Source organism: Scyliorhinus torazame, chromosome 11, assembly GCF_047496885.1.
Source record: "Scyliorhinus torazame isolate Kashiwa2021f chromosome 11, sScyTor2.1, whole genome shotgun sequence".
In the NCBI taxonomy this organism is placed as follows: Eukaryota; Metazoa; Chordata; class Chondrichthyes; order Carcharhiniformes; family Scyliorhinidae; genus Scyliorhinus; species Scyliorhinus torazame.
Window position 1 is genome coordinate 221413864 of NC_092717.1, and position 24877 is coordinate 221438740.

Sequence of the window (24877 nt, forward strand, 5' to 3'; positions counted from 1 at the left end):
CTTATCCCCCCCCCCCCCCCCCCCGCCCTAATGGCCAGAGATGCCAAATTTGGTTGGATGTATTCCTTGAGGTGGCATGTCATGACTTCCTACCTTAAAATCTGTAAAAAGAAATGTATTTATGTAGCGCTCTTCCTGACCACTGGACGTCTCGAAGCGTTTCACAGTCCGCTGATGTACTTTTGAAGCGCACTATCTGCTGTAACGCAGCTGACTCACACACCAGATAACCGTCTCTGGGATGAGACTGAGGGATATGTATTGGCCAGGACATGGCGGGGGGGGGGGGGGGAATAATAAACCAGAGTGTCCAAAGATTTTTTTAAAAATTTGGTCTTTAATGCCTAGAATTCCCAGGCCAATTCTGGAGAGTTGGCAACCTTGGATCAGAACTAAGGATAGCTCCCCCCCCCCCCCCCAAAAAAAAAGACTTGAGCATTCAATTTTGCACATATGAACCATGTGCACGTATTTATTTTTTTGGTTTACACGTATGCACAAAGGCTACAACCTGCATTTACTACACCAAAGCTGGCTGCTAGTGCCTGGTTTACAGTGAGGACTGGCTGGCTGACTGCCCACGCATGCGTTCAGCTACTGGCGTCAGGCGAGGTTGCAGCTTTTCATTTTTTCTCTCCCAATCAATCAGGTCGGGAGCAGAGAGAGAGAGAGAGAGTGTGGGGACAGGCATGGAGGAAAGCTAACCCACAGCTGAGCAGGGACGGTGGGAGGCAGAGAATTGCCACATCACAGACTGACTGGTGCAAATAAAGAGGATTTTTTTGTTTTTAAAAAAAACAGAGAGATCTGGCCACCCAGTGCAATTTTCCAGGCAAATGTGTGCTGGGTTTTAAATACAACTGGATCTGGGCGGCCAGTAGATTTCTTGGAGGAAGATAGACAGACAGAGAGAGAGGGAGGGAGAGTGGGGAAATCTCTTATTTAAGGGAGAAGTGATGCACACAAAAAGGAGAGGGAGGTTGTTGGTGTGTTTTGCAAGGCTGCACGGTTGCAGATTCTCCAGCCGCTTTGCAGAGATGGAGACGGTGAATGGGAGCACTGAGATTAAGCAGCAGCAGCACAATATGTGGAGAAGAAGCGGCTGAATCGTGCTCCCTCCCCGGCCAGACCACTGAAGGATCTTCACTGCCGCGTTTCTGCTGCCAAGCCCTGCTTGCCCTCCAAGCCCGGGGGGCTGCCCCCGTCTGCCGCAGCCCCCTCGCCGGCTCTGAGCCTCTCCAAGCAGCAGCAACAGGTCCCCCAGCGGGCTGCTCGCCCCCGCCGAGCCGGCTCTCCAGGCGGAACAGCGCCCTGGCGGCCAAGGACAAAGCCTCGTCTCCCGGCAAAGGCGGCTCCCCCTCGGTCAGATCGGCGCTGTCCGCCTCTCACTTCAGCAAGCGGGCTTCGTCCAAGGCGCACCCGGACAGCAAGGGTAAACATCAGCACCCGCAGCAAGGGGCGAGCACCACCCCCACCCCCACCACCACCATCACCACAAGGGCCAGGTGAGGAAAGCCAAGAAATGCCTCCTGATCGAGGCCAGCCCGGGGCCGGCTGCCTCCTCCGCCTCGCTGCCCAGGATCAGCCACACGGACAGCAGCTCCGACCTGTCCGACTGCGCCTCCGAGCCCGCCCCGGAGCTCGCCACCACCAGCGACGCCGAGTCCTGCACCGGCTCCAGCGACGCCCGAGGGCGGCAGGAAGGGCGGCGGGGGGGAGCGGCGGGCGGCCGGGCAGCAGCAGCAGCGGCCCTCCCCGCTCAAGGGCGCCGCCGACGGGGAGCCAGGGTCCAGGACGCCGCAGGCCAGGCAGGAGCAGCGGCCCATCAAAGCTTGCAGCCCGGCCGAGCAGCTGCTGGAAGGCGGCGGGAGGCTACTGCAGCAGGAGCTGCTGAGAGAGATTGAGGAGCTGCGGTCAGAAAATGACTACCTGAAGGTGAGTGTCTCTCCCCTCCCCCTCACCTTCCACCCTCCCTCCTCCCCTCACCTCCCTCCCTCCCTCCTCCCCTCACCTCCCTCCCTCCCTCCTCCCCTCACCTCCCTCCCTCCTCCCCTCACCTCCCTCCCTCCCTCCCTCCCCTCACCTCCCTCCCTCACCTCCTCCCCTCTCCTCCCTCCCTCCTCCCCTCACCTCCTTCCCTCCCCTCACGTCCTTCCTCACCCTCACCTCCTTCCTCACCCTCACTCCCCTCACATTACACCCAGGGGGGCTTCACCCTCACAAAACCCCTCAGACAGGAGTGATCCCCCCTTGACCATTTTGTCCTCCAAATTGTCACTAAGAATTCCTCATTGATCACAGCCCCCATTAGATTTATCATCTCATGTGTCAATGTTGTCACAGTTGATCACCCATCTGATTTTGACTGACTTCAATATTGGTTCTCTGTCAATTTATTTCTGAGGATCCCCTTATTTTTATCTCCAATTAATGTTAGTCCCTTAATTAGCAGTGTTACTGTAAACCTACCTGTGAGAATTAAGATTATTGTTATTATTATTTTGTCATAAAGATTTATTAACCTCCCCCCCCCCCCAATTGATTTGAAGATGACCCCCCCCCCCCCTCCCCTATGTGCTCCCTGTGTGTTAGTGCGGTACCTGCCACCTGTAAAAATAAATGTCAGGATAGTATGACTTATCGGCTTGGTTACGACTCGGTAAGGGGTAGAGTTTGCAGCAAGATGCTGCACAAACCCTCCCAGTGGCGCCTTTTTTTCTCCCTCCTCTTCTCTCTGTCAGCGCGTCTGGACACTTGTTTATTTTTAACGCGGGGGGGGGGGGGGGCGGGGGGGAGTCTGAGCAGTTTTAGTTTTACATAATGAGCATCTTTTGAATGCTGGAGTGAGTGCACACACACACACATATACACACGTCACACACATGCGTTCCCAGAGCACCCATTGTGACAGTAGCAGATTGTTGACAATTGAAGTGTGTGCACACGTCTGTGGCACTTCTGCTATTGGCAAAGTGGGTGCCACAGATCGATTGATGACAACCCATACAGCACTTGCACAAGTAAGCGTGAGGCTAACGCTGCTGTCTGTTATTTATACACACACATCTCACAATAAATTCAGGCGAGGAGCACATAGAGAGGGCGAGATTCTCCACTCCCGCGCCGGTTGGGAGAATCGCCTGGGCCGCCAAATTTTCCCGGGACTCCTGTCCGACGCCCCTCCTGCGATTCTCCCAAGCGGTGGGAACGGCCCCGTCGAGTGCCGCGGGCCGGAGAATCGCTGGAGACACCCAAAATGGCGATTCTCCGGCACCCCTGCTATTCTCAGGCCCGGATGGGCCGAGCGGCCAGGCCAAAACGGCGGGTTCCCCCCGGCGCCGTCCACACCTGGTCGCTGCCATCGGGAACAGCACGGGAACGCTGGGGGGGGGGGGGGGGCGGCCTGCGGGGGGGGGGGGGGGGGGGGATCCTGCACCGGGGGGGTACCTCAAATGTGATATGGCCCGCGATCCGGTGCCCACCGATCATCGGGCCGTCCTCTCTGAAGGGGGACCTCCTTCCTTCCGCGGCCCCGCAAGATCCGTCCGCCATCTTCTTGCGGGGCGGACTCAGAGAGGACAGCACCACGCATGCACGGGTTGGCGCCGGCCAACCGCGCATGCTCGGTTGACGCCAGTAATGCGGCGCCGGCCGCGTCATCTATGCGGCGGCACCGTTACGCGGCAACATGGCCTGGCGCGTGTAGACGACGCGGCCCCGATCCTAGCCCATTGTCGGGGCCTGAATCGTTCGGGATCGGGGCCGTTTCGCGCTGTCGTGAACCTCGATTGCGTTCACGGCGTGGGCATTTCGGCGCGGGAGTGGAGAATCCCGCCCAAAGGGTTTCACTCAAAACTCCAAATGTTGCACCCCTTTGCCGTGAGCTTCATGGGAATGGCGGCCAGAATTCTCCGGTTGTCGGGGTTCAATTTTCCGGCTGGCAGCACACCCCTACCAGGTGCGGGTTTTGCGGCGGCGTGGGGTGGTTACAATGGGAAATCCCACTGACGAGCGACGGGAGGATAGAATCCCGCTCCCAACGAACGGTGCGCCGCCGAGAAACACGCGGCTGGGGTACTGCCGAATCCCAATCGGCATCTCGCTGTCTTTCTCACCATTGAATGGTGTCAAGGTGCTCTATCTGCATGGTGTATATGGACAGAAAGTTGTCAGGTATTTTCAAATCAAAGTAGCTTTTAATGATGTGTTATGTGTTCACTATTGTCAGTCATGTTAAGTACAAGAATGGGGTTTCATTCCATCAGCTTTTAATTGTAGTTGGAGATGTTTTAAAGTAATTTTAAAACTTGCACTTTTTGTCACCCCCCCCCCCCCCCCCCCCCCTCATTGTTTTCTTTTGTGCCTGATTTGACATTGAATTCATCCACTCTCATTTACATTTACATCTGTCATTCCACTGCTTTATTCTCTGGTCACTCGAGTTGCAGATGTCCAGTTTCTCTCATAGTGACATTATCAGCTCACACGTTCAGCAACCTGTCACGCAAAATGTTAAAAATCTACACATGCAAAGGACAAGTTTGACTAGTAGCGGAAGCCATTAGATGCCCTGCTACAGCAAGATTTGACCCAGTTATGGTAAAAAAAAGATAATTACACGGAGTGTCTGGATGATGTATATCACTGTCGACAAAGTGACAGTTTGCTACAAGTCAGTTAATGTCCTAAGTCTGCGTTCCTTATTAGCCAGCTGGGGCCATGGTAATAACACACTCACATTGCCAGATAGTAACAACTGCCTTTGCATTATCTATGTACTGCTGTACAATGCGCTGGGCCTCAAGGTCCTTTCTAATAGTATTCTGGCTAGATTACTGATCCCTCCACAAATCTGTTACAACAAAAGCTTATTCATATTCCGCTCGGATCATTTACATATTCTTTGTTATAGAGACGGCGAGAGATATTGCCCCTGTTTTTATGTTGGAACGTGAGACAACCATTTGCGACCACACTAGATGGATCAAACTAAATAAGACTTGACCAGAACAGACCTGGTTCATAATCACATTGCATTGTTTGCATGTCTTACATATAAACTAATTTCAAATGGTCAGTCCAGTGTACTAAGTCATAATTAACACCCGACCGTTCAATTCTTCTTTGCCTGCAGCATCGGTACTTGATTGGGTTTTAAAAATAACTTTTTCCAAATACGTTTTTTTTTTGCATACATTTTCAAAAAATAACTTTTCTGTTGCCAGTGAGTGGGTTCCAATTTTTTGCTGGAACGGCTCCAGGCTTGGTGTATTCAGCATAGCGTTCTGCTGCACACACACTCTGTGTGTTTGTGTTGTCTACATATGCTGAATGTCTATTTATGCACTGTAATATGTAGCAGAGTTTGTCTGTGTAACTGCATGGACATATAAATAACATAGCTAGACATATAATTACATATATAATGGATACAATTGCATGAAGTATGATTCCTGAATGATGTGCTTAGGCCACAATGCACACGTTCATTGAATGACTACCCAGTTGCCCGAAGACTATATATAATAAATAGAATGATAATATCATGATGTTTTCATAGCACATCAGTACCACTACTATCTGAAAAAATTGAATTTGTTCAATCTGCTTTAATGTTGTACCAGTAATCTTCTTGTGTGATACTTTCAATGTATCACCTCAAATTACACCCGCTACCAGTGACTGACCTGCAATCAGCCATACTTCATCACAATGCTTTTCACAGTTCCAGTGGCCATTTGAAATAAAATTAAAATTGCTTATTGTCACAAGTATGCTTTAAATGAAGTTACTGTGAAACGCCCCTAGTCGCCACATTCCGGCGCCTGTTCGGGCATTTCCCTCCCCCTACATTTCTCTTACCTGAAGTCATAACACCATTGAGGAGAATTGAGTATGGATAGTTGTTCAATGTAGGCTTCATTCCAGAGACACCAAAATAACTTTCTGTCCTTACAACTGATGCTGGTGTAGTGCCGACACGCTCACTGGGCACCTGTTTGATCCTCATTTTCTCCCCGACTGCTGAGACTATTTTGGGGGAAGTTATTCAGGTCAGGTTGCTAATTTGGTATTTGAGCAATAAATTCTGCAATGTGGATCTTTATCGTGTCACACAAGCCACGTGGGTTGTGTAAAGAAAGTTGGGTTTGCAAACAGTTAACATACTGATACGACATTAGGACGTGTACTACTTTGACATGTGTGTTAATGCTAATAAATTGAACCGGTTAATGTGTGTGCAGCAAACCGCACACCAAGGAATGTAATATGAGCAAGTTGATAATTTCTGTATGAAGTTCACCCACTGGAATTTTCACTTTTCCAAGTGAATCGGTTCCTTTCTGCTCCTTTGTTTAAGCACCACTTCATTTAATATTTTTAGTCTGACCTTTAAATTCAGAAAAAAGCTCAGAGTATCTCTCTAGGCTCGAGGTTGCTTGGAAAGTCGGTTGCTGGTCCTATTCTTCACTATCCCACAGTCCTGGCTGTATTTTACATGTATTCCACTGGACCATGCAGCAACCCCTTGTAAATTCCCTGAATAAATACGCCGGATCATTGGAATATGGCACAAAGGGAGACCATCAGTCCACGGTGCCTGCGGCGACTCTTAGCCGTTCCATTAGTCCCATTCCTCATAGCCCTGCAATGTATTTCCCCTTCAGACATGTAACCAGCTCCCTTTGATAGTTACTATTTAATCTACGCCCACAATCCTTTTTGGGTGGTGCATTCCAGGTCACAATTCACTGTGTGAAAAGACTCTCTCGGCAATTTCCTTAAATCTGTGTCCTCGATCTGACTGGCAGTTATTTTTAATTCTATAATTTGTACTAGAAACTTCAGAATTGACAGTATAATTGGAAAATAAGTGCAGAGCTCTTAAAGTAAAACTTTTTTTTAGGTCAGTTGGCCGCATTTGCATACAGTGTTCCAAATAGAGTTTAAGTAGTGTTTTAGAAGGGTTAAAATGACAAGTTCCAATCTTGCACGTAAGGCGAAACTCGGAACCAAATCAGCCGTTTTGGCAACAGCTACAGATTCACCTGATGGCCATAAGCACATCCATGTATGTTTCATTGGTTGTGTAAGTGAGAAAGAGTAACGGATAACGGACTTGCTCTTTGATAGCCGGATTGTGACAAGTGCTGCCCTCCAGGGATATGCATTGGAAGGTCAGCCCATCAATATATATTGATGATTTGGATGAAGAATTATAACGTTCCACGTCTACGTTTGCAAACGACGTGACGTTAGGAGGCAAAATAAATCGCATGGACACGAGAAGGAGGTGGATGTAGGCTGATTAAGTGAATGGGCATAACTGTGTCGGAAGGAGTTCAATCTGCGTACGTGTGAAGTTATCCCCATTGGGACTGTAAACGCGACCGTGGCTGCATGCGGCAGCAATGTCTGCTGCTGAAGGTAGCAATGTTTGGCTGCTTTTGTATACTTCATTTGTTCAGTTCTCAATAGGCTGACTTACAAATAGGGAAGGTGTGAGAGAGGAAAGGGGGCCTGGAGGGGGAGGACTTCACCAGAGGAACTCGCCTGTCCCACCCTGGAGTAGGCTCCTCCAGTGACAGCACAGAACATAGAACAGACAGTGCAGAAGGAGACCATTCGGCCCATCGAGCCTGCACCGACCCACTTAAGTTCTCACTTCACCCTACCCCCGTAACCCAATAATCCCTCCGAACCTTTTTGGTCACTAAGGGCAATTTATCATGGCCAATTCACCTAACCTGCATGTCTTTGGACTGTGGGAGGAAACTGGAGCTCCCGGAGGAAACCCACGCAGACACGGGGAGAATGTTCAGACTCCGCACAGACAGTGACACAGCGGGGAGTCGAACCTGGGACCCTGGCGTTGTGAAGCCACAGTGCTATCCACTTGTGCTACCATGTTGCCCACGGAGGAGGAGGCAGATGCCGGTAGCTGTCCAGGGACAGTTGCACCCTGCGGTCCAGGAGGTGACAGACATGCTGCTGAGCTAGAACCTGAGAAAAGAGATGAGAGTGGGGCTTCCGTTGTCGGAGGCAGCATCCTGCACAGGAGTCTACAGGCAAAGGATGAATTAACACCAGCTCTCAGAACGTCAGTGTCCTTGCAGACTGTATCCCTCCAGGAACACCTTTGTGAATTGCTGGCTGGGGAGATCAGTTCAAATTACATTGATGGTGCCTTATGCCCGTTTCTCTCAAGATGACTCTGGCCATCAACCTTTATGTATCGGATTTATTCCAGGCGCCATCTGGAGACATTTGCCTCATATCTCAAGCTCCGGCCCATCATCACATGAAGGAAGTAATGGATGCAGCGCTGAGGCCAGCAAATGGCTTCATCTTATTCATCATCAATGATGTTAGTCAGGCTGAGAGAGCCAGAAGCTCACCATGTATAGCTGGATGCCCCAAAGATCAAGGTGTGACCGATTGAATGCACATGGCTATCAAAAGAGCATTTGACAATCGTAAAGGTTTTCATTTCATCAATGTTCAACTTGTGTGTGATTTTCATCAAAGGATCATGCAGGTCTGCACCCACTATCCTGAGAGTGGTTAACACTCTGTGAATACTGAGATAGGCAGACCTTTGTTAGATTAGGGTATAACAGGGCATAAGGCAAAGATTGATAAATGGATTTGACATAATAGGCTCAGGACCCCCACCATATCCTTTTATTGCCTAAATATACTTTTATTGGTTACATCCTTCTTGCTTTCCCATTCCCAATGTGCATAACCTAGCCTTTATCTACTCTTATGATTTCTATAGAGACTGATAACTTTTTAAAAAAGGGCTTCAGACTTCCAGTTAATTTCTGAATAAAGACACATCAACATTTAATGTTTGAATCTTTTATTGTAACAAATGGGAAATATTCACTAAACTCTATTTTCCTTTTGTAGGCAGCTTATACTTTAGATAACAGAAAGGAATGTATCCCTTTTATACTTATCAACCATCACACTCTCCCTGGAATTACGTTCTTTATAGCAAATAAGGAGCTACAAAGGGTGGGCATTTCTCTATTTTGCCAAGTCACTTCAAGTGACTGCCTCCAGGTGCTCCACCTGGGCGGGGGGGGGGGGGGGGGGGGGGAGGGAGGGGGGGGGGGTCCTACAGTGCTCTCCCTATTAAGGAGGTCCTTGGCAGGGTCTTTCTAGTTGTGGAGTTCCTGGGGGCTGCGGTCGGGTCACCCCCGTGGGGGTTGGGGGGAGGGAGAGGGAAGGATGACAGTCCGCAGGACTTCGTTATCAGACTAACTGCTCGAAATGGCGGCCCGATAGCGGGAATCCCTCGTGTTCCTCGCCATGCAGACGTTTGCATGGCAAGGGACAAATTGCTTCCCGACTTGCCCTTGCAGGGAGGGGGATTGTATATCAGTTGCAATTCTCCTCCGGCGGGAAAACATAGGGCCGGATTCTGTAAGGAATCAGAGAATTTACAGTGCAAAAGGAGGCCATTCGGCCCATCGAGTCTGCACCGGCCCTTGGAAAGAGCACTCTACCGAAGCCTGCACCTCCACCCTATCCCCATAACCCAGTAACCCCACCTAAACTTTTAGGACTCTAAGGGCAATTTAGCATGGCCAATCCACCTAACCTGCACATCTTTGGACTGTGGGAGGAAACCGGAGCACCCGGAGGAAACCCACGCAGACACGGGGAGAACGTGCAGACTCCGCACAGACTGTGACCCAAGCCGGGAATCGCACCTGGGACCCTGGCGCTAACCACTGTGCTACCGTCCATTTGGAAGACTATTCTCCCTCTGGAGGTGAATTGCAACCGGTTTGCTATCCCCCTCGGACCACAAACCAGCAAGCAATTAACTATTTCTTGCCATGTCAATTGTTGCATGGCGAGGAATATAAGGGATTCCTGGGGTATCACATTATTGGGCCGCCATTTTTAGTAGGCGGCCAGATAGCGAGATCCGTGGCCAAGCCTCCCACCACCCCCGTCACCCCCCTACGCAGCAGCCCCTTACCCCCAGATTACCTCTGCATCCCCACCTCCTAGTATGGGGATAAACTGACCTGCACCCACTCCCACAGGTACCCCTGTATAGGGGGACCTCCCCACAAGGACCCATAAGACATAGGAGCAGAATTAGGCCACTCGGCCCATCGAGTCTGCTCCGCCATTCAATCATGGCTGATATTTTCTCATCCCCATTCTCCTGCCTTCTCCCCATAACCCCTGATCACCTTATTAATCAAGAATCTATCTATCGCTGTCTTAAAGACACTCACTGAATTGGCCTCCACAGCCTTCTGCGGCAAAGAGTTCCACAGATTCACCACCCTCTGGCTGAAAATATTCCTCCACATCTCTGTTTTAAAGTATTGTCCCTTTAATCTGAGATGGTGTCCTCTGGTTCTAGTTTTTCCTACAAGTGGAAAGATCCTCTCCACGTCCACTCTATCCAGGCCTCGCAGTATCTTGTACATTTCAATAAGATCCCCCCTCATCCTTCTAAACTCCAACGAGTACAGACCCAGAGTCCTCAAACGACCCCTGCAATAGGGGGACCCCCCGCCCCCATAGGGACCCCTGTAATAAGGGGACCCCTCTTCAGGGACACCCTGCCTAAAGGAACCCCGACACAAACTTCCCCCTCCCTCCCAGAAAATGGACCCCTGTCTGGAAGCTAGAGAGCAATCCAGACAAGGGGCTATAAGAGGAAATTCAGCTGTAACACTTCCTTTGCAGCTGCATGTGTCCATTCCTCAAAGGAGGACAGATGTGACCTGCGCCTGGTTCCCACAGATCCATTAGCTGCAAACCATTCATAGCTTTCCAGTAGTGCTCTCTGATTGACAGCTTCTACAGGCCATCTGTAGCTGTGATTCATTCATCTCCCATCACAATTTAGTGGCGTAAGTGGTGAAACCCCAATGTCTTGGAGGGGATTATAAGAGACAAGATTTATAATCATCTAGATAGGAATAATATGATCAGGGATAGTCAGCATGGCTTTGTGAAGGGTAGGTCATGCCTCACAAACCTTATTGAGTTCTTTGAGAAGGTGACTGAACAGGTAGATGAGGGTAGAGCAGTTGATGTGGTGTATATGGATTTCAGCAAAGCGTTTGATAAGGTTCCCCACGGCAGGATATTGCAGAAAATACGGAGGCTGGGGATTGAGGGTGATTTAGAGATGTGGATCATAAATTGGCTAGCTGAAAGAAGACAGAGGGTGGTGGTTGATGGGAAATGTTCAGAATGGAGTACAGTCACAAGTGGAGTACCACAAGGATCTGTTCTGGGGCCGTTGCTGTTTGTCATTTTTATCAATGACCTAGAGGAAGGCGCAGAAGGGTGGGTGAGTAAATTTGCAGACGATACTAAAGTCGGTGGTGTTGTCGATAGTGTGGAAGGATGTAGCAGGTTACAGAGGGATATAGATAAGCTGCAGAGCTGGGCTGAGAGGTGGCAAATGGAGTTTAATGTAGAGAAGTGTGAGGTGATTCACTTTGGAAGGAATAACAGGAATGCGGAATATTTGGCTAATGGTAAAGTTCTTGAAAGTGTGAATGAGCAGAGGGATCTAGGTGTCCATGTACATAGATCCCTGAAAGTTGCCACCCAGGTTGATAGGGTTGTGAAGAAGGCCTATGGAGTGTTGGCCTTTATTGGTAGAGGGATTGAGTTCCGGAGTCGGGAGGTCATGTTGCAGCTGTACAGAACTCTGGTACGGCCGCATTTGGGGTATTGCGTACAGTTCTGGTCACCGCATTATAGGAAGGACGTGGAGGCTTTGGAGCGGGTGCAGAGGAGATTTACCAGGATGTTGCCTGGTATGGAGGGAAAATCTTATGAGGAAAGGCTGATGGACTTGAGGTTGTTTTCGTTGGAGAGAAGAAGGTTAAGAGGAGACTTAATAGAGGCATACAAAATGATCAGGGGGTTGGATAGGGTGGACAGTGAGAGCCTTCTCCCGCGGATGGAAATGGCTGGCACGAGGGGACATAACTTTAAACTGAGGGGTAATAGATATAGGACAGAGGTCAGAGGTAGGTTCTTTACGCAAAGAGTAGTGAGGCTGTGGAATGCCCTACCTGCTACAGTAGTGAACTCGCCAACATTGAGGGCATTTAAAAGTTTATTGGATAAACATATGGATGATAATGGCATAGTGTAGGTTAGATGGCTTTTGTTTCGGTGCAACATCGTGGGCCGAAGGGCCTGTACTGCGCTGTATTGTTCTATGTTCTATGTTTACAAACATTGACCACATCAAAGGGCGATACGTGTAGTGCAATCACATGTTACCACTATTAGAAAGCTAAGAATGGCTTGCAGCTAGTGGATCTGTGGGAACCAGGCGCAGGTCAGAGCTATTGGGCAGCACGTTACCATAGTGGTTAGAACAGTTGCTTCACAGCCCCAGGTTCGATTCCCGGATTGGGTCACTCTCTGTGTGGAGTCTGCACGTCTTCCTGTGTCTGTGTGGGTTTCCTCCGGGTGCTCAGGTTTCCTCCTACAGTCCAAAGATGTGCAGGTTAGATGGATTGGCCATGCCAAATTGCCCTTAATGTTCAAAAAGGTTGGGTGAGGTTACTGGGATGTGGGGAGAGTAGGTGTGTGGGCCTGGGTAGAGTGCTATTTCCAAGGACCGGACTCGCTGGGCTGAATGGCCTCATTCTGCACTGTAAATTCTATGAAATCTCTATTCTCCTTCATGGAATGGATAGGTTGAGCTTCAAGGTAAGTGTTATAGCTAAAAATCTTCTCACTGCTCCTGTCTGCTGTCCTCTAGCTTCTGACAAGGGAATCTCTTCTGGGTGGGGGTGCGCTGCTGTGTGGAGGGGGGTCTGTGGGGGGGTGGAGGGGCCTTTAGGCATGAGGTCCCGGGGGCCCCCATTTACTGGGGTCCCTGGGGGTGTCGCTCATTAGAGGAGCCCCTGGGGAGGGGTCACCCTATTACAGTGGTCCCTGAGGAGGTCCCCCTATTACCGTAGTCCCTTTGGGGATCCCCTTATTACAACAGTCCCAAGGGGGGTACCCTGATTACACTGGTTCCTGTGGAGTGTGCCCCTATTACAGGGGTTCCTGGGGGGAGGGGGAGCATAGTGGTGGGTCTGGTAGAGGGGGGGATGGACAGGCAGTGCATTATGGGAGGGGGGCACTCGGTTGGGCATGGATCATATCATCATAGAATTTGCAGTGCAGAAGGAGGCCATTCGGCCCATCGAGTCTGCACCGGCTCTTGGAAAGAGCACCCTACCCAAGGTCCACAGCTCCACCTTATCCCTATAACCCAGTAACCCCATCCAACACTAAGGGCAATTTTGGACACTAAGGGCAATTTAGCATGGCCAATCCACCTAACCCGCACATCTTTGGACTGTGGGAGGAAACCAGAGCACCCGGAGGAAACCCACGCACACACGGGGTGGATGTGCAGTCTCCGCACAGACAGTGACCCAAGCCGGGAATCGAACCTGGGACCCTGGAGCTGTGAAGCAATTGTGCTATCCACAATGCTACTGTGCTGCCCTCCACCACCTCGCATGGTGGGCCTTGTTGTGAGCCAAGGGGGTAGTTCCTTGGGCGAGGTTACTCCCTTAGCCCACTGTGAGGCCCACCTCACCAGGGCCTTGCTGGTAGAGACTACAGTGACCCGCTTGCATTTACTTACATGCTCCCGCTGGTGCTCGCCGTGGACCTCGATTCTGGAGGTCAGAGCACTGAGTGCGGGTCGGCGCCCGGTCCCATTCCCGATTTTGCCGCAACTCCCGATTCTCCATTACATCGGAGAACTTGATCCGTGCACCCTGGGATGGTGATTCCCGTGGGGCTGAATTCTCCGATTCTGAGACAGTGCGGACGCCGGCTTGGGAACAGTGGCGTTTTCGATCCAAAAAAAAGGCACAAAATTGCCCCTGATCCTCCCGTCTGATGGGGGGCTAGAAGGCATGCAGCGTAGACCCCCCCCCCAAAGCGCCAACGTGGATTCTCCGGCCGATCGCCGAACGCGATTTCGGCGTCGGAGACCGGAGAATCCTGCCCCAGGTCTCCCAAACAGACAATCTCGCCTAAAGTTTGTCCATTGCAAACTCTTAAGAATGCCGGCATTGTTTCTAACTGTAACTACCTTGCACTTTCTTCTCATTAAAACAATCTAAGCCTTCCTTTGGTCTCTAAGAATCAAACCATTCCGGTTTATGTCAGGCAGTCACACACCATCTTGACTTGGATGTGTAATACCGTTCCTTCACTGTTGCTGGGTCATGATCCTGGAACAGTCATAGAACGTAGGAAATACAGCACAGAACAGGCCCTTCGGCCCACGATGTTGTGCCGAACCTTTGTCCTAGATTAATCATCGATTATCATTGAATTTACAGTGCAGAAGGAGGCCATTCGGCCCTTTGAGTCTGCACTGGCTCTTGGAAAGAGCACCCTACCCAAACTCAACACCTCCACCCAACACCAAGGGCAATTTTGGACACTTAGGGCAATTTATCATGGTCAATCCACCTAACCTGCACATCTTTGGACTGTGGGAGGAAACCGGAGCACCCGGAGGAAACCCACGCAGACACTGGGAGGATGCGCCGACTCCGCACAGACAGTGATCCAAGCCGGAATCGAACCTGGGACCCTGGAGCTGTGAAGCAATTGTGCTATCCACAATGCTACTGTGCTGCCCTTAAGAACAAATAAATCTACACTATATAATTTTACCGTAATCCATGTACCTATCCAATAGCTGCTTGAAGGTCCCTAATATTTCCGACTCAACTACTTCCACAGGCAGTGCATTCCATGCCCCCACTACTCTCTGGGTAAAGAACCTACCTCTGATATCCCCCCTATATCTTCCACCTTTCACCTTAAATTTATGTCCCCTTGTAATGGTTTGTTCCACCCGGGGGAAAAGTCTCTGACTGTCTACTCTATCTATTCCCCTGATCATCTTATAAACCTCTATCAAGTCACCCCTCATCCTTCTCCGTTCTAATGAGTAAAAGGCCTAGCACCCTCAACCTTTCCTCGTAAGACCTACTTTCCATTCCAGGCAACATCCTGGTAAATCTCCTCTGCACCTTTTCCAAAGCTTCCACATCCTTCCTAAAATGAGGCGACCAGAACTGTACACAGTACTCCAAATGTGGCCTTACCAAAGTTTTGTACAGCTGCATCATCACCTCACGACTCTTAAATTCAATCCTTCTGTTAATGAACGCTAGCACATCATAGGCCTTCTTCACAGCTCTATCCACTTGAGTGGCAACTTTCAAAGATGTATGAACGTAGACCCCAAGATCTCTCTGCTCCTCCACATTGCCAAGAACTCTACCGTTAACCCTGTATTCCGCATTCATATTTGTCCTTCCAAAATGGACAACCTCACACTTTTCAGGGTTAAACTCCATCTGCCACTTCTCAGCCCAGCTCTGCATCCTATCTATGTCTCTTTGCAGCCGACAACAACCCTCCTTACTATCCACAACTCCACCAATCTTCGTATCGTCTGCAAATTTCCTGACCCATCCTTCAACTCCCTCATCCAAGTCATTAATGAAAATCACAAACAGCAGAGGACCCAGAACTGATTCCTGCGGTATGTCACTGGTAACTGGGATCCAGGCTGAATATTTGCCATCCACCACCACTCTCTGACTTCTATTGGTTAGCCAGTTCGTTATCCAACTGGCCAAATTTCCCACTATCCCATGCCTCCTTACTTTCTGCAGAAGCCTACCATGGGGAACCTTATCAAATGCCTTACTAAAATCCGTGTACACTACATCCACTGCTTTACCATCATCCACATACATGCTTGGTCCACCTCCTCAAAGAATTCAATAAGACTTGTAAGGCAAGACCTACCCCTCACAAATCCGTGCTGACTATCCCTAATCAAGCAGTGTCTTTCCAGATGCTCAGAAATCCTATCCTTCAGTACCCTTTCCATTACTTTGCCTACCACCGAAGTAAGACTAACTGGCCTGTAATTCCCAGGGTTATCCCTAGTCCCTTTTTTGAACAGGGGCACGACATTCGCCACTCTCCAATCCCCTGGTACCACCCCTGTTGACAGTGAGGACGAAAAGATCATTGCCAACGGCTCTGCAATTTCATCTCTTGCTTCCCATAGAATCCTTGGATATATCCCGTCAGGCCCGGGGGACTTGTCTATTCTCAAGTTTTTCAAAATGCCCAACACATCTTCCTTCCTAACAAGTATTTCCTCGAGCTTACCAATCTGTTTCACACTGTCCTCTCCAACAATATCGCCCCTCTCATTTGTAAATACAGAAGAAAAGTACTCGTTCAAGACCTCTCCTATCTCTTCAGACTCAATACACAATCTCCCGCTACTGTCCTTGATCGGACCTACCCTCGCTCTAGTCATTCTCATATTTCTCACATATGTGTAAAAGGCCTTGGGGTTTTCCTTGATCCTACCCGCCAAAGATTGTTCATGCCCTCTCTTAGCTCTCCTAATCCCTTTCTTCAGTTCCCTCATGGCTATCTTGTATCCCTCCAATGCCCTGTCTGAACCTTGTTTCCTCATCCTTGCATAAGTCTCCTTTTTCCTCTTAACAAGACATTCAACCTCTCTTGTCAACCATGCTTCCCTCAATCGACCATCTCTTCCCTGCCTGACAGGGACATGCATATCAAGGACACGTAGTACCTGTTCCTTGAACAAGTTCCACATTTCACTTGTGTCATTCCCTGACAGCCTATGTTCCCAACTTATGCACTTCAATTCTTGTCTGACAACATCGTATTTACCCTTCCCCCAATTGTAAACCTTGCCCTGTTGCACGCACCTATCCCTCTCCATTACTAAAGTGAAAGTCACAGAATTGTGGTCACTATCTCCAAAATGCTCCCCCCACTAACAAATCTATCACTTGCCCTGGTTCATTACCAAGTACTAAATCCAATATTGCCCCTCCTCTGGTCGGACAATCTACATACTGTGTTAGAAAAGCTTCCTGGACACACTGCACAAACACCACCCCATCCAAGCTATTTGATCTAAAGAGTTTCCACTCAATATTTGGGAAGTTAAAGTCACCCATGACTACTACCCTGTGACTTCTGCACCTTTCCAAAATCTGTTTCCCAATCTGTTCCTCCACATCTCTGCTACTATTGGGGGGCCTATAGAAAACTCCTAACAAGGTGACTGCTCCTTTCCTATTTCTGACTTCAACCCATACTACCTCAGTAGGGTGATACTCCTCGAACTGCCTTTCTGCAGCTGTTATACTATCTCTAATTAACAATGCCACCCCCCCCCCCCACCTCTTTTACCACCCTCCCTAATCTTCTTGGAACATCTATAACCTGGGACCTCCAACAACCACTTCTGCCCCTCTTCTATCCAAGTTTCCGTGATGGCCACCACATCGTAGTCCCAAGTACCGATCCATGCCTTAAGTTCACTCACCTTATTCCTGATGCTTCTTGCGTTGAAGTATACACACTTCAACCCATCTCCGTGCCTGCAAGTACTCTCCTTTGTCAGTGTTCCCTTTCCCACTGCCTCATTACACGCTTTGGCGTCCTGAATATCGGCCACCTTAGTTGCTGGACTACAAATCTGGTTCCCATTCCCCTGCCAAATTAGTTTAAACCCTCCCGAAGAGTACTAGAAAACCTCCCTCCCAGGATATTGGTGCCCCTCTGGTTCAGATGCAACCCGTCCTGCTTGTACAGGTCCCACCTTCCCCAGAATGCGCTCCAATTATCCAAATACCTGAAGCCCTCCCTCCTACACCATTCTTGCAGCCACGTGTTCAGCTGCACTCTCTCCCTATTCCTAGCCTCGCTATCACGTGGCACCGGCAACAAACCAGAGATGACAACTCTGTCTGTCATGGAGCACTGTGCTGTATCTACACCACATGGACTGTAGCGGCTCAAGATGGCAGTTCACCACCACCTTCTCAAAGGCAAGTAGGGATGGGCAAAATCAATGCTCACATCCCATGAAATAATAAAAATATCTATGGGCATTGCTGGCTCACAAGCCTCCCTGGGGTACTGCAAACCGCAATGGAGCCGTGCCCAGTTGAGGGGATTGTGGGCACACTTCACAGAGAATAGATGGTTCCATCCTTTAGATCTAATTTCTGTATTTGGATTGGTTGGGTTTTCATTAAGTGTTTTTAATAGGTACAGGCAGATTTGTGGCAGGCTCAGCTATTGGTGTTGTTATACTGGGGCGCCTCACGCTATTGGATCAGTGAATCCAGCAGCTGGTGTTCTTAGGCACAAGACCAGTAGAGGTTAGTGATTCAGAAAGGAATGACGGGGAATGCAAGAGTGAGTGCATTCAGCACACAGAATATCAATCAACGGCAGTGAAATGTGGATCATCTGCCTGCTTCCATTACCCTCTGTGCTGTGGGGGATGGGCTGGCTTTCTGGCAAAGATTTGTGGATCCGCTGTCTGCCTCACGAGAGAAACCTTTTTTTCCCCATAACATTTCTGAAATGGGAAATTAATTGACAAACATGTCGTAAACTGAAGCTAACGTACTGCGGAATATTTCCCCCACAGATGGGAAGTAACCTTGTGAAGAATGTTGCATTTTGAGACTGCAGCACAAACTCTGTCGTGACTGATATGGGAGGTGCGGGGTGGTCTGCAGCTGGTTCCTTTATCCCTGAAAAAATGGGCAGTTTATCTTCTTGATTTCTCCTACAGCGCATGAAGAGGGTTGCTGTAGGTTAGAGTGTTTCCCCTCCCACACCTCTGTCAAATAATAGCGCTCTCTTTTTAAGGAGAGTCCTTGAGCTAACCAATTTTAGTGGACTCAGTGCTCAATAGCTCAAACTCTAAATCTGGCACTCCATTTTACTGTGATGCCTTGTGTCAAATAAAACACTTGTTGAGGATCGCTTATAAATAGGAGGGTGTGTCAGAGATTCAGCCCCGAACATCTTATTAGCAGTGGGGGTGTAACATAAATCTGGCAAGAACACAAAGGATATACAGTCAGAGTTCAACTTTCGAAACTTAAACATTAGAACTTACGAAGGAGTCCTGCACTGTTTGGAATTGTCAGAGGGTGCTTTAGTCATTTAACCCTGCAGTCTCACAAATGATGTCCCCTCAGCAGAGAAAACAGATGTCAGGAACATCACAAAGGAGCAAACTTAGTTTGGAAGAGGATTCATTTGCTTGAATTGACGGTACAGCTAACAATCATAACAATAAAACAGGGAGCTGGGATAGAGGGTTAATCGCATCACAAGGATTTCACCACAGGCAGCCATTCTATTGGTATCAGAGAAAAAAAGGGGCAGAAAATGTTGGGATATTCTCAATAGGCCAGGCAACATTTGTGAGAAACTTGCTTTTCTCTCCGCCCATGCTACCTGACCTGCTGAGTGTTTGTCAGCATCTTGTTTTTATTTCAGATTTTCAGCATCTGCAGTGTCAATAAAGAGCTATCATTGCTGACTAATTCTTTCTTCGCCCATTGACGCATTCTGCCTTCTTACCTTTACGCTACTATCAGCACATTCTTCAGCCCTTCACACCACCATTCACGTTTCCTCTGTCTCGTGCCCAACGCATCTTTGTTGCAATCTCTCCCAGCTCCCAATTATCACCGAGCTACCCTGCCCCAGCTGCTGCACCCCCTCCTGTACAGTGTATAATCCATCACACTTCTCCCTCTCTTCAGATCTGAAGAAGAGTCAAACGGACTCCATACGTTAACTCTGTTTCTCTCTCCACACATGCTGCCAGACCCGCTCAGTTTACCCAGCTTTTTCTGCTTTTACTCTTGTCCTCCGTTCTTTGTCCTTTATTTATATCCATGAAGCTTTTTTTCCCTCCTTAATCAAGTGTTTATCTGGGAGAAAAATCTGTAATAGTGTGGCGGAATACTCTCCACTTGATGGTCTGTTCTAACTACTCCAACAGCAGTTTAGAAGAACATAGAACATAGAACATAGAAAATACAGCACAGAACAGGCCCTTCGGCCCACGATGTTGTGCCGAACCTTTGTCCTAGATTAATCATAGATTATCATTGAATCTACAGTGCAGAAGGAGGCCATTCGGCCACCTGAGTCTGCACCAGCTCTTGGAAAGAGCACCCTACCCAAACTCAACACCTCCACCCACCACCAAGGGCAATTTGGACATTAAGGGCAATTTATCATTGGCCAATTCACCTAACCCGCACATCTTTGGACTGTGGGAGGAAACCGGAGCACCCGGAGGAAACCCACGCAGACACGGGGAGGACGTGCAGACTCCGCACAGACAATGACCCAAGCCGAAATCGAACCTGGGACCATGGATCTGTGAAGCAATTGTGCTATCCACAATGCTACCGTGCTGCCCTTAAGAACAAATAAATCTACACTATATCATTTTCCCGTAATCCATGTACCTATCCAACAGCTGCTTGAAGGTCACTAATGTTTCCGACTCAACTACTTCCACAGGCAGTGCATTCCATGCCCCCACTACTCTCTGGGTAAAGAACCTACCTCTGATATCCCTCCTATATCTTCCACCTTTCACCTTAAATTTATGTCCCCTTGTAATGGTGTGTTCCACCTGGGGAAAAAGTCTCTGACTGTCTACTCTATCTATTCCCCTGATCATCTTATAAACCTCTAAAGAGCTTGACACCATTCAGAACAACCAACTCGCTCCTGTCCATCACCATTGACATTCACTCCCAGCACCACCAGCGCACAGTGGCAGCAGTCTGTACCAGCTACAAGATGCACTGCATCAACTTTCCAAGGTTCCTTTAATAGCACGTTCCAAACCCACAATCTCTACCACCTAGAAGGATAATGGCAGGAGACCCGCGGGAACACCGCCAACTGGAAGTTCCCCTCCAAGCCTCACAACATCCTGTTTGGCAACCATATGGTCGCTTCACGGTTGCTGTGTCCAAATCCCGGAACTCCCTCCCTTCCAGCAGCACTGTGGGTGCATCTACACCACATGGACTGCAGCGATTCCAGAAGGGAGGAGGGGGGCTGACCACAACCTTCTGAAGGGGAATTAGGGAGGGGCAATAAATGGTTGTCTTGTCAGTGGTGCTGGTATCCCGTGATGGAATCCATTTTTTATAAATTCCTGTGCATGTGTCGCTGGTGAGGAACCTCCCCTGCTGCCTGAGGATATTGGGAAATTATGGTAATTCCCTGCTCACACATTTCTTCACATTAAAATTGTCTATTTCCTCTCGGTGTGCTGGGAGTGAGGGAGGTTCCTTCATCCGTAGCTCATGCTGGAAAATTTTCACACCGATTACCTCATACAAATGTTTGTGTCCTGATTCAGATGATGAACATTCTTAATTTCAGATGAAGTTGGGTAATATTTTACAGAGCACAGGGAGTGGTTTGTAAAAGTGCAAAACAAAACAACCTCAATTAATACTTCTTTTCAAAGTAGTTCAAAGGTTTGATCCACTGACTGGGATAGAACAGCACGGTAGCACAGTGGGTAGCACTGTTGCTTCACAGCTCCAGGGTCCCGGCTTCGATTCCCGGCTTGTGTCACTGTCTGTGTGGAGTCTGCACGTTCTCCCCGTGTTTGCGTAGGTTTCCTCCGGGTGCCGGGGGTTTCCTCCCACAAGTCCCGAAAGACGTGCTGTTAGGTAATTTGGATATTCTAAATTCTCCCTGTGTACCTGAACAGGCGCCGGAATGTGGTGACTAGGGGCTTTTCACAGTAACTTCATTGCAGTGTTAATGTATGCCTACTTGTGACAATAAAGATGATTAAATTAAATTAGAACAGTTCAATTCGCCTTTGAAACTGGATTGCTGTTGAAAGTGCTCTAAAGTAAGGAAGTTTGGTCATTATCAGTGCTGGTCAAAACATTCAGATTTACAACTCAATCATTTTATTGCTGCTTCAACCTCATGCTGCCAAATCGGGGATCCTGCACCACACGAGCTCGACTGGTGCGTGGTAATGCTAATGGCACTTTGATGAAGTGACGGCTGTTCCTTTGGGGTTGAGATTAATGCACGAACTGTTGGGACAGAATAGCGAGAGCTTAACTCTGCAGCTGGCCTCTGCAGATGCTGTGTGTGAAGAGAAAGCAAAACTTGCATCGTGCCCCCAGCACTGAAACCTTTCCCATTAACGAGTACAAAGTTCACACAAAACAAAAGCAAACGAGAAACACAGAATTGTGTAGTTTGAAAAGATCCTTTATAATACCAGTCACAATGTGAGGTTTGAGGAATTGAACATTTTTTCATTTTCACGTTGTTTTGTCCCCAAAAGAGGACACTTTCCTGAGCAAATTTTCTCCCATTCCTCACTTTTCCTTTTCATTGCCTGGCCTGAAATTGGTATTCCTGGGAGCAGCTGCTTCCGGTGTGCCTGATGCCAGGAGATGCCAACCGTGGCTCTCTCGTCCAATTTTTCCTAAGCTGGAAGATACTACAGCATAGAACCAGAGAACCGTAGAATTGTACAGAAGGAGGCCATTCGGCCCGTCGGGTCTGCACCAACCCTTTGAAAAGAGTACCCTACCTAGACCCACTCTCTTGGCCTATCCCTGTAAGCCCACTTAACCTGCCCATCCATGGACACTAAGGGGCAATTTTTGCACGGCCGATCCATGTAACCATCACATCTTTGGACTGTGGGAGGAAACTGGAGCACCCAGAGGAAGCCCACGCACACACGGGGAGAAACCGCAAACTCCACACAGGCGGTTGCCCAAGGCCAAAATTGAACTCGGGTCCCTGGTGCCGTGAGAAGCAGTGCTATAATAATCATTATTAGTGTCATAAGTAGGCTTACCTTAACACTGCAATGAAGTTATTGTGAAAATCCCGAGTCACCACACTATGGCGCCTGTTCAGGTACACTGAGGGAGAATTCAGAATGTCCAATTCACCTTACAAGCATGTCTTTCAGGACATGTGGGAGGAAACCGGAGCGCCTGGAGGAAACCCACGCAGACACGGGGAGAATGTGCAGACTCCACACAGACAGTGATCCAAGCCGGGAATTGAACCCAGGACCCTGGTGCTGTGAAGCAACAGTGCTAACCGCTGTGCCACCGTGCACTCCCACATTAGGTGACTCAGATTAGAAATGGGGAAGACTACTGCAGTATCACGGCGCCGTGGTCCCAGGTTTGATCCCGGCTCTGGGTCACTGTCCGCGTGGAGTTTGTACATTCTCCCCGTGTTTGTGTGAGTTTCACCCCCACAACCCAAAGATGTGCTGGGTTTGGCCCCCACAATCCAAAGATGTGCAAACTAGGTGGATTGAACATGCTAAATTGCCCCTTAATTGTAAAAAATGAATTGGGTACTCTAAATTTATCTTAAAAAAAAGAAATGGGGAAGACTGAGGCTTGAAACATCCCCCCACCTCCCAATTGCCACCTCCACCACCCACTTCATTGAGATTGGCACTTGTACCACCCCTTCATTGTTTATGTGCAAACTGTATGTTGCTCCTTCACTTTTCATTCATTGTTAATGTGAAATTGGAAGGAAGACTATGGTGAATGTTGTAGCTAAACTGCTGCTAATTAGTGCTGTGCGCATGTTTTATTGCCCAGGATGAGCTCGATGAGCTGCGGTCCGAAATGGAAGAAATGCGGGACAGCTACCTGGAAGAGGATGTGTACCAGCTGCAGGAACTCCGTCGAGAGTTGGATCGTGCCAACAAAAACTGTCGGATACTGCAGTACCGGCTCAGGAAAGCTGAACAGAAGAGCTTGAAAGTTGCTCAGACTGGCCAGGTTGACGGCGAGCTGCTAAGAAATCTGGAACAAGATTTGAAGGTAAGGTGGATCCCATGTTCCTCAAGGGAACCGTAAACCAAAAATAATAAAAAATAATCAAATTTACCAAATGGCCCGCAATGAAGAAATTACCACAGGATTTCGCCTTTTGTAACTTTTACTTTAACATGAATCACAACCAATGAAAATTAAATATGAATTAAAAGGCAAATTATACTTGCTAATTTAAAAACAGATACATTTCACTTTAAATTGTCGGTACAACAATGACACACCTTATGCACAAGCATCTCAACCGCTCCCTGCAAAATGTGACACCATGTGCATTCTCAGAGTCTTGCCAACTTGACCTCTTGTACATAGGATCTCTCATTTTCCCTGTCCATCAATTTGGCTCTCAATTCAGGGAATCTGCATTTCAGGTCCCCAGATACAGTTAACACCAACAAGGCTCATGTCTGGGGTCACATCAGTCCTTATGGCATAACCTCCCAGAGTTCTTCAACTGTCGAACCAATCACATCGCAGTTCATGGTTTGGCTATTCTAAAACACCAGCTCTTTACCGTCTCCCAAGCTTTCCAGGTGTTAGACCTTTTTAGGCAGCTCGCACTGTTCCTCCAAGAGCACCTTCTCCTTTTCTGCTAACCAGAAAAACTGGCATCTTTCTGAGAGAGGTTTGCTTCTTCTCCTCACCAGAATTTGGTGTGTTCCTTTTCCTGACTCTGCCACTCATTACCTTCGCTTTATGTCTGCATCTATGTGCTGATTGCTTTTACCCTCCATTTCCTTCCTGCAGCTCTTCGTTCTCTGTCTTCTCTGTATCTGGCCACATGGTGCTTGTGTATCTTAACTTCTCTGATACTGCTTCCAGGTCAAGAGTTGAAGAGTTGGCAGGTCACATGGACCACTATTTCTTATTATCCAAGAATCGAACCCTTTACAATTGATGCAAACTCTTAAAAGTAATTTTCAAACATTCTTAAAAATAATACAGATTCCTAGATATTGTAAAATAAATTACAAATTTTCCTTGCTGCTCACTTCAACAAAATAAGGATTGACTTATACTAAATACTGGTGCAGTCCTGGATAAGCAAACAACGTAAATGTGCATTTGTGGACAAAAGA

At 48.5% G+C, this 24877-nt stretch overlaps 1 protein-coding gene across 2 annotated transcripts in view; it reads left to right on the forward strand.

The window, feature by feature from the left end:
- Nucleotides 1-611: 611 nt before the first annotated feature.
- The window catches only part of mtcl1 (microtubule crosslinking factor 1), a 252955-nt gene continuing 228689 nt past the window's right edge, over nt 612-24877 (forward strand). Inside the window, exons 1-2 of one of the 2 annotated variants that reach the window (XM_072468349.1) lie at nt 612-1935; nt 23562-23786. In XM_072468349.1, the coding sequence (XP_072324450.1) occupies nt 23589-23786 (198 nt within the window). In that variant the 5' untranslated portion in view covers nt 612-1935; nt 23562-23588. The remainder of the gene's footprint in view (nt 1936-23561; nt 23787-24877) is intronic. The other variant, XM_072468350.1, reaches the window with a different exon arrangement.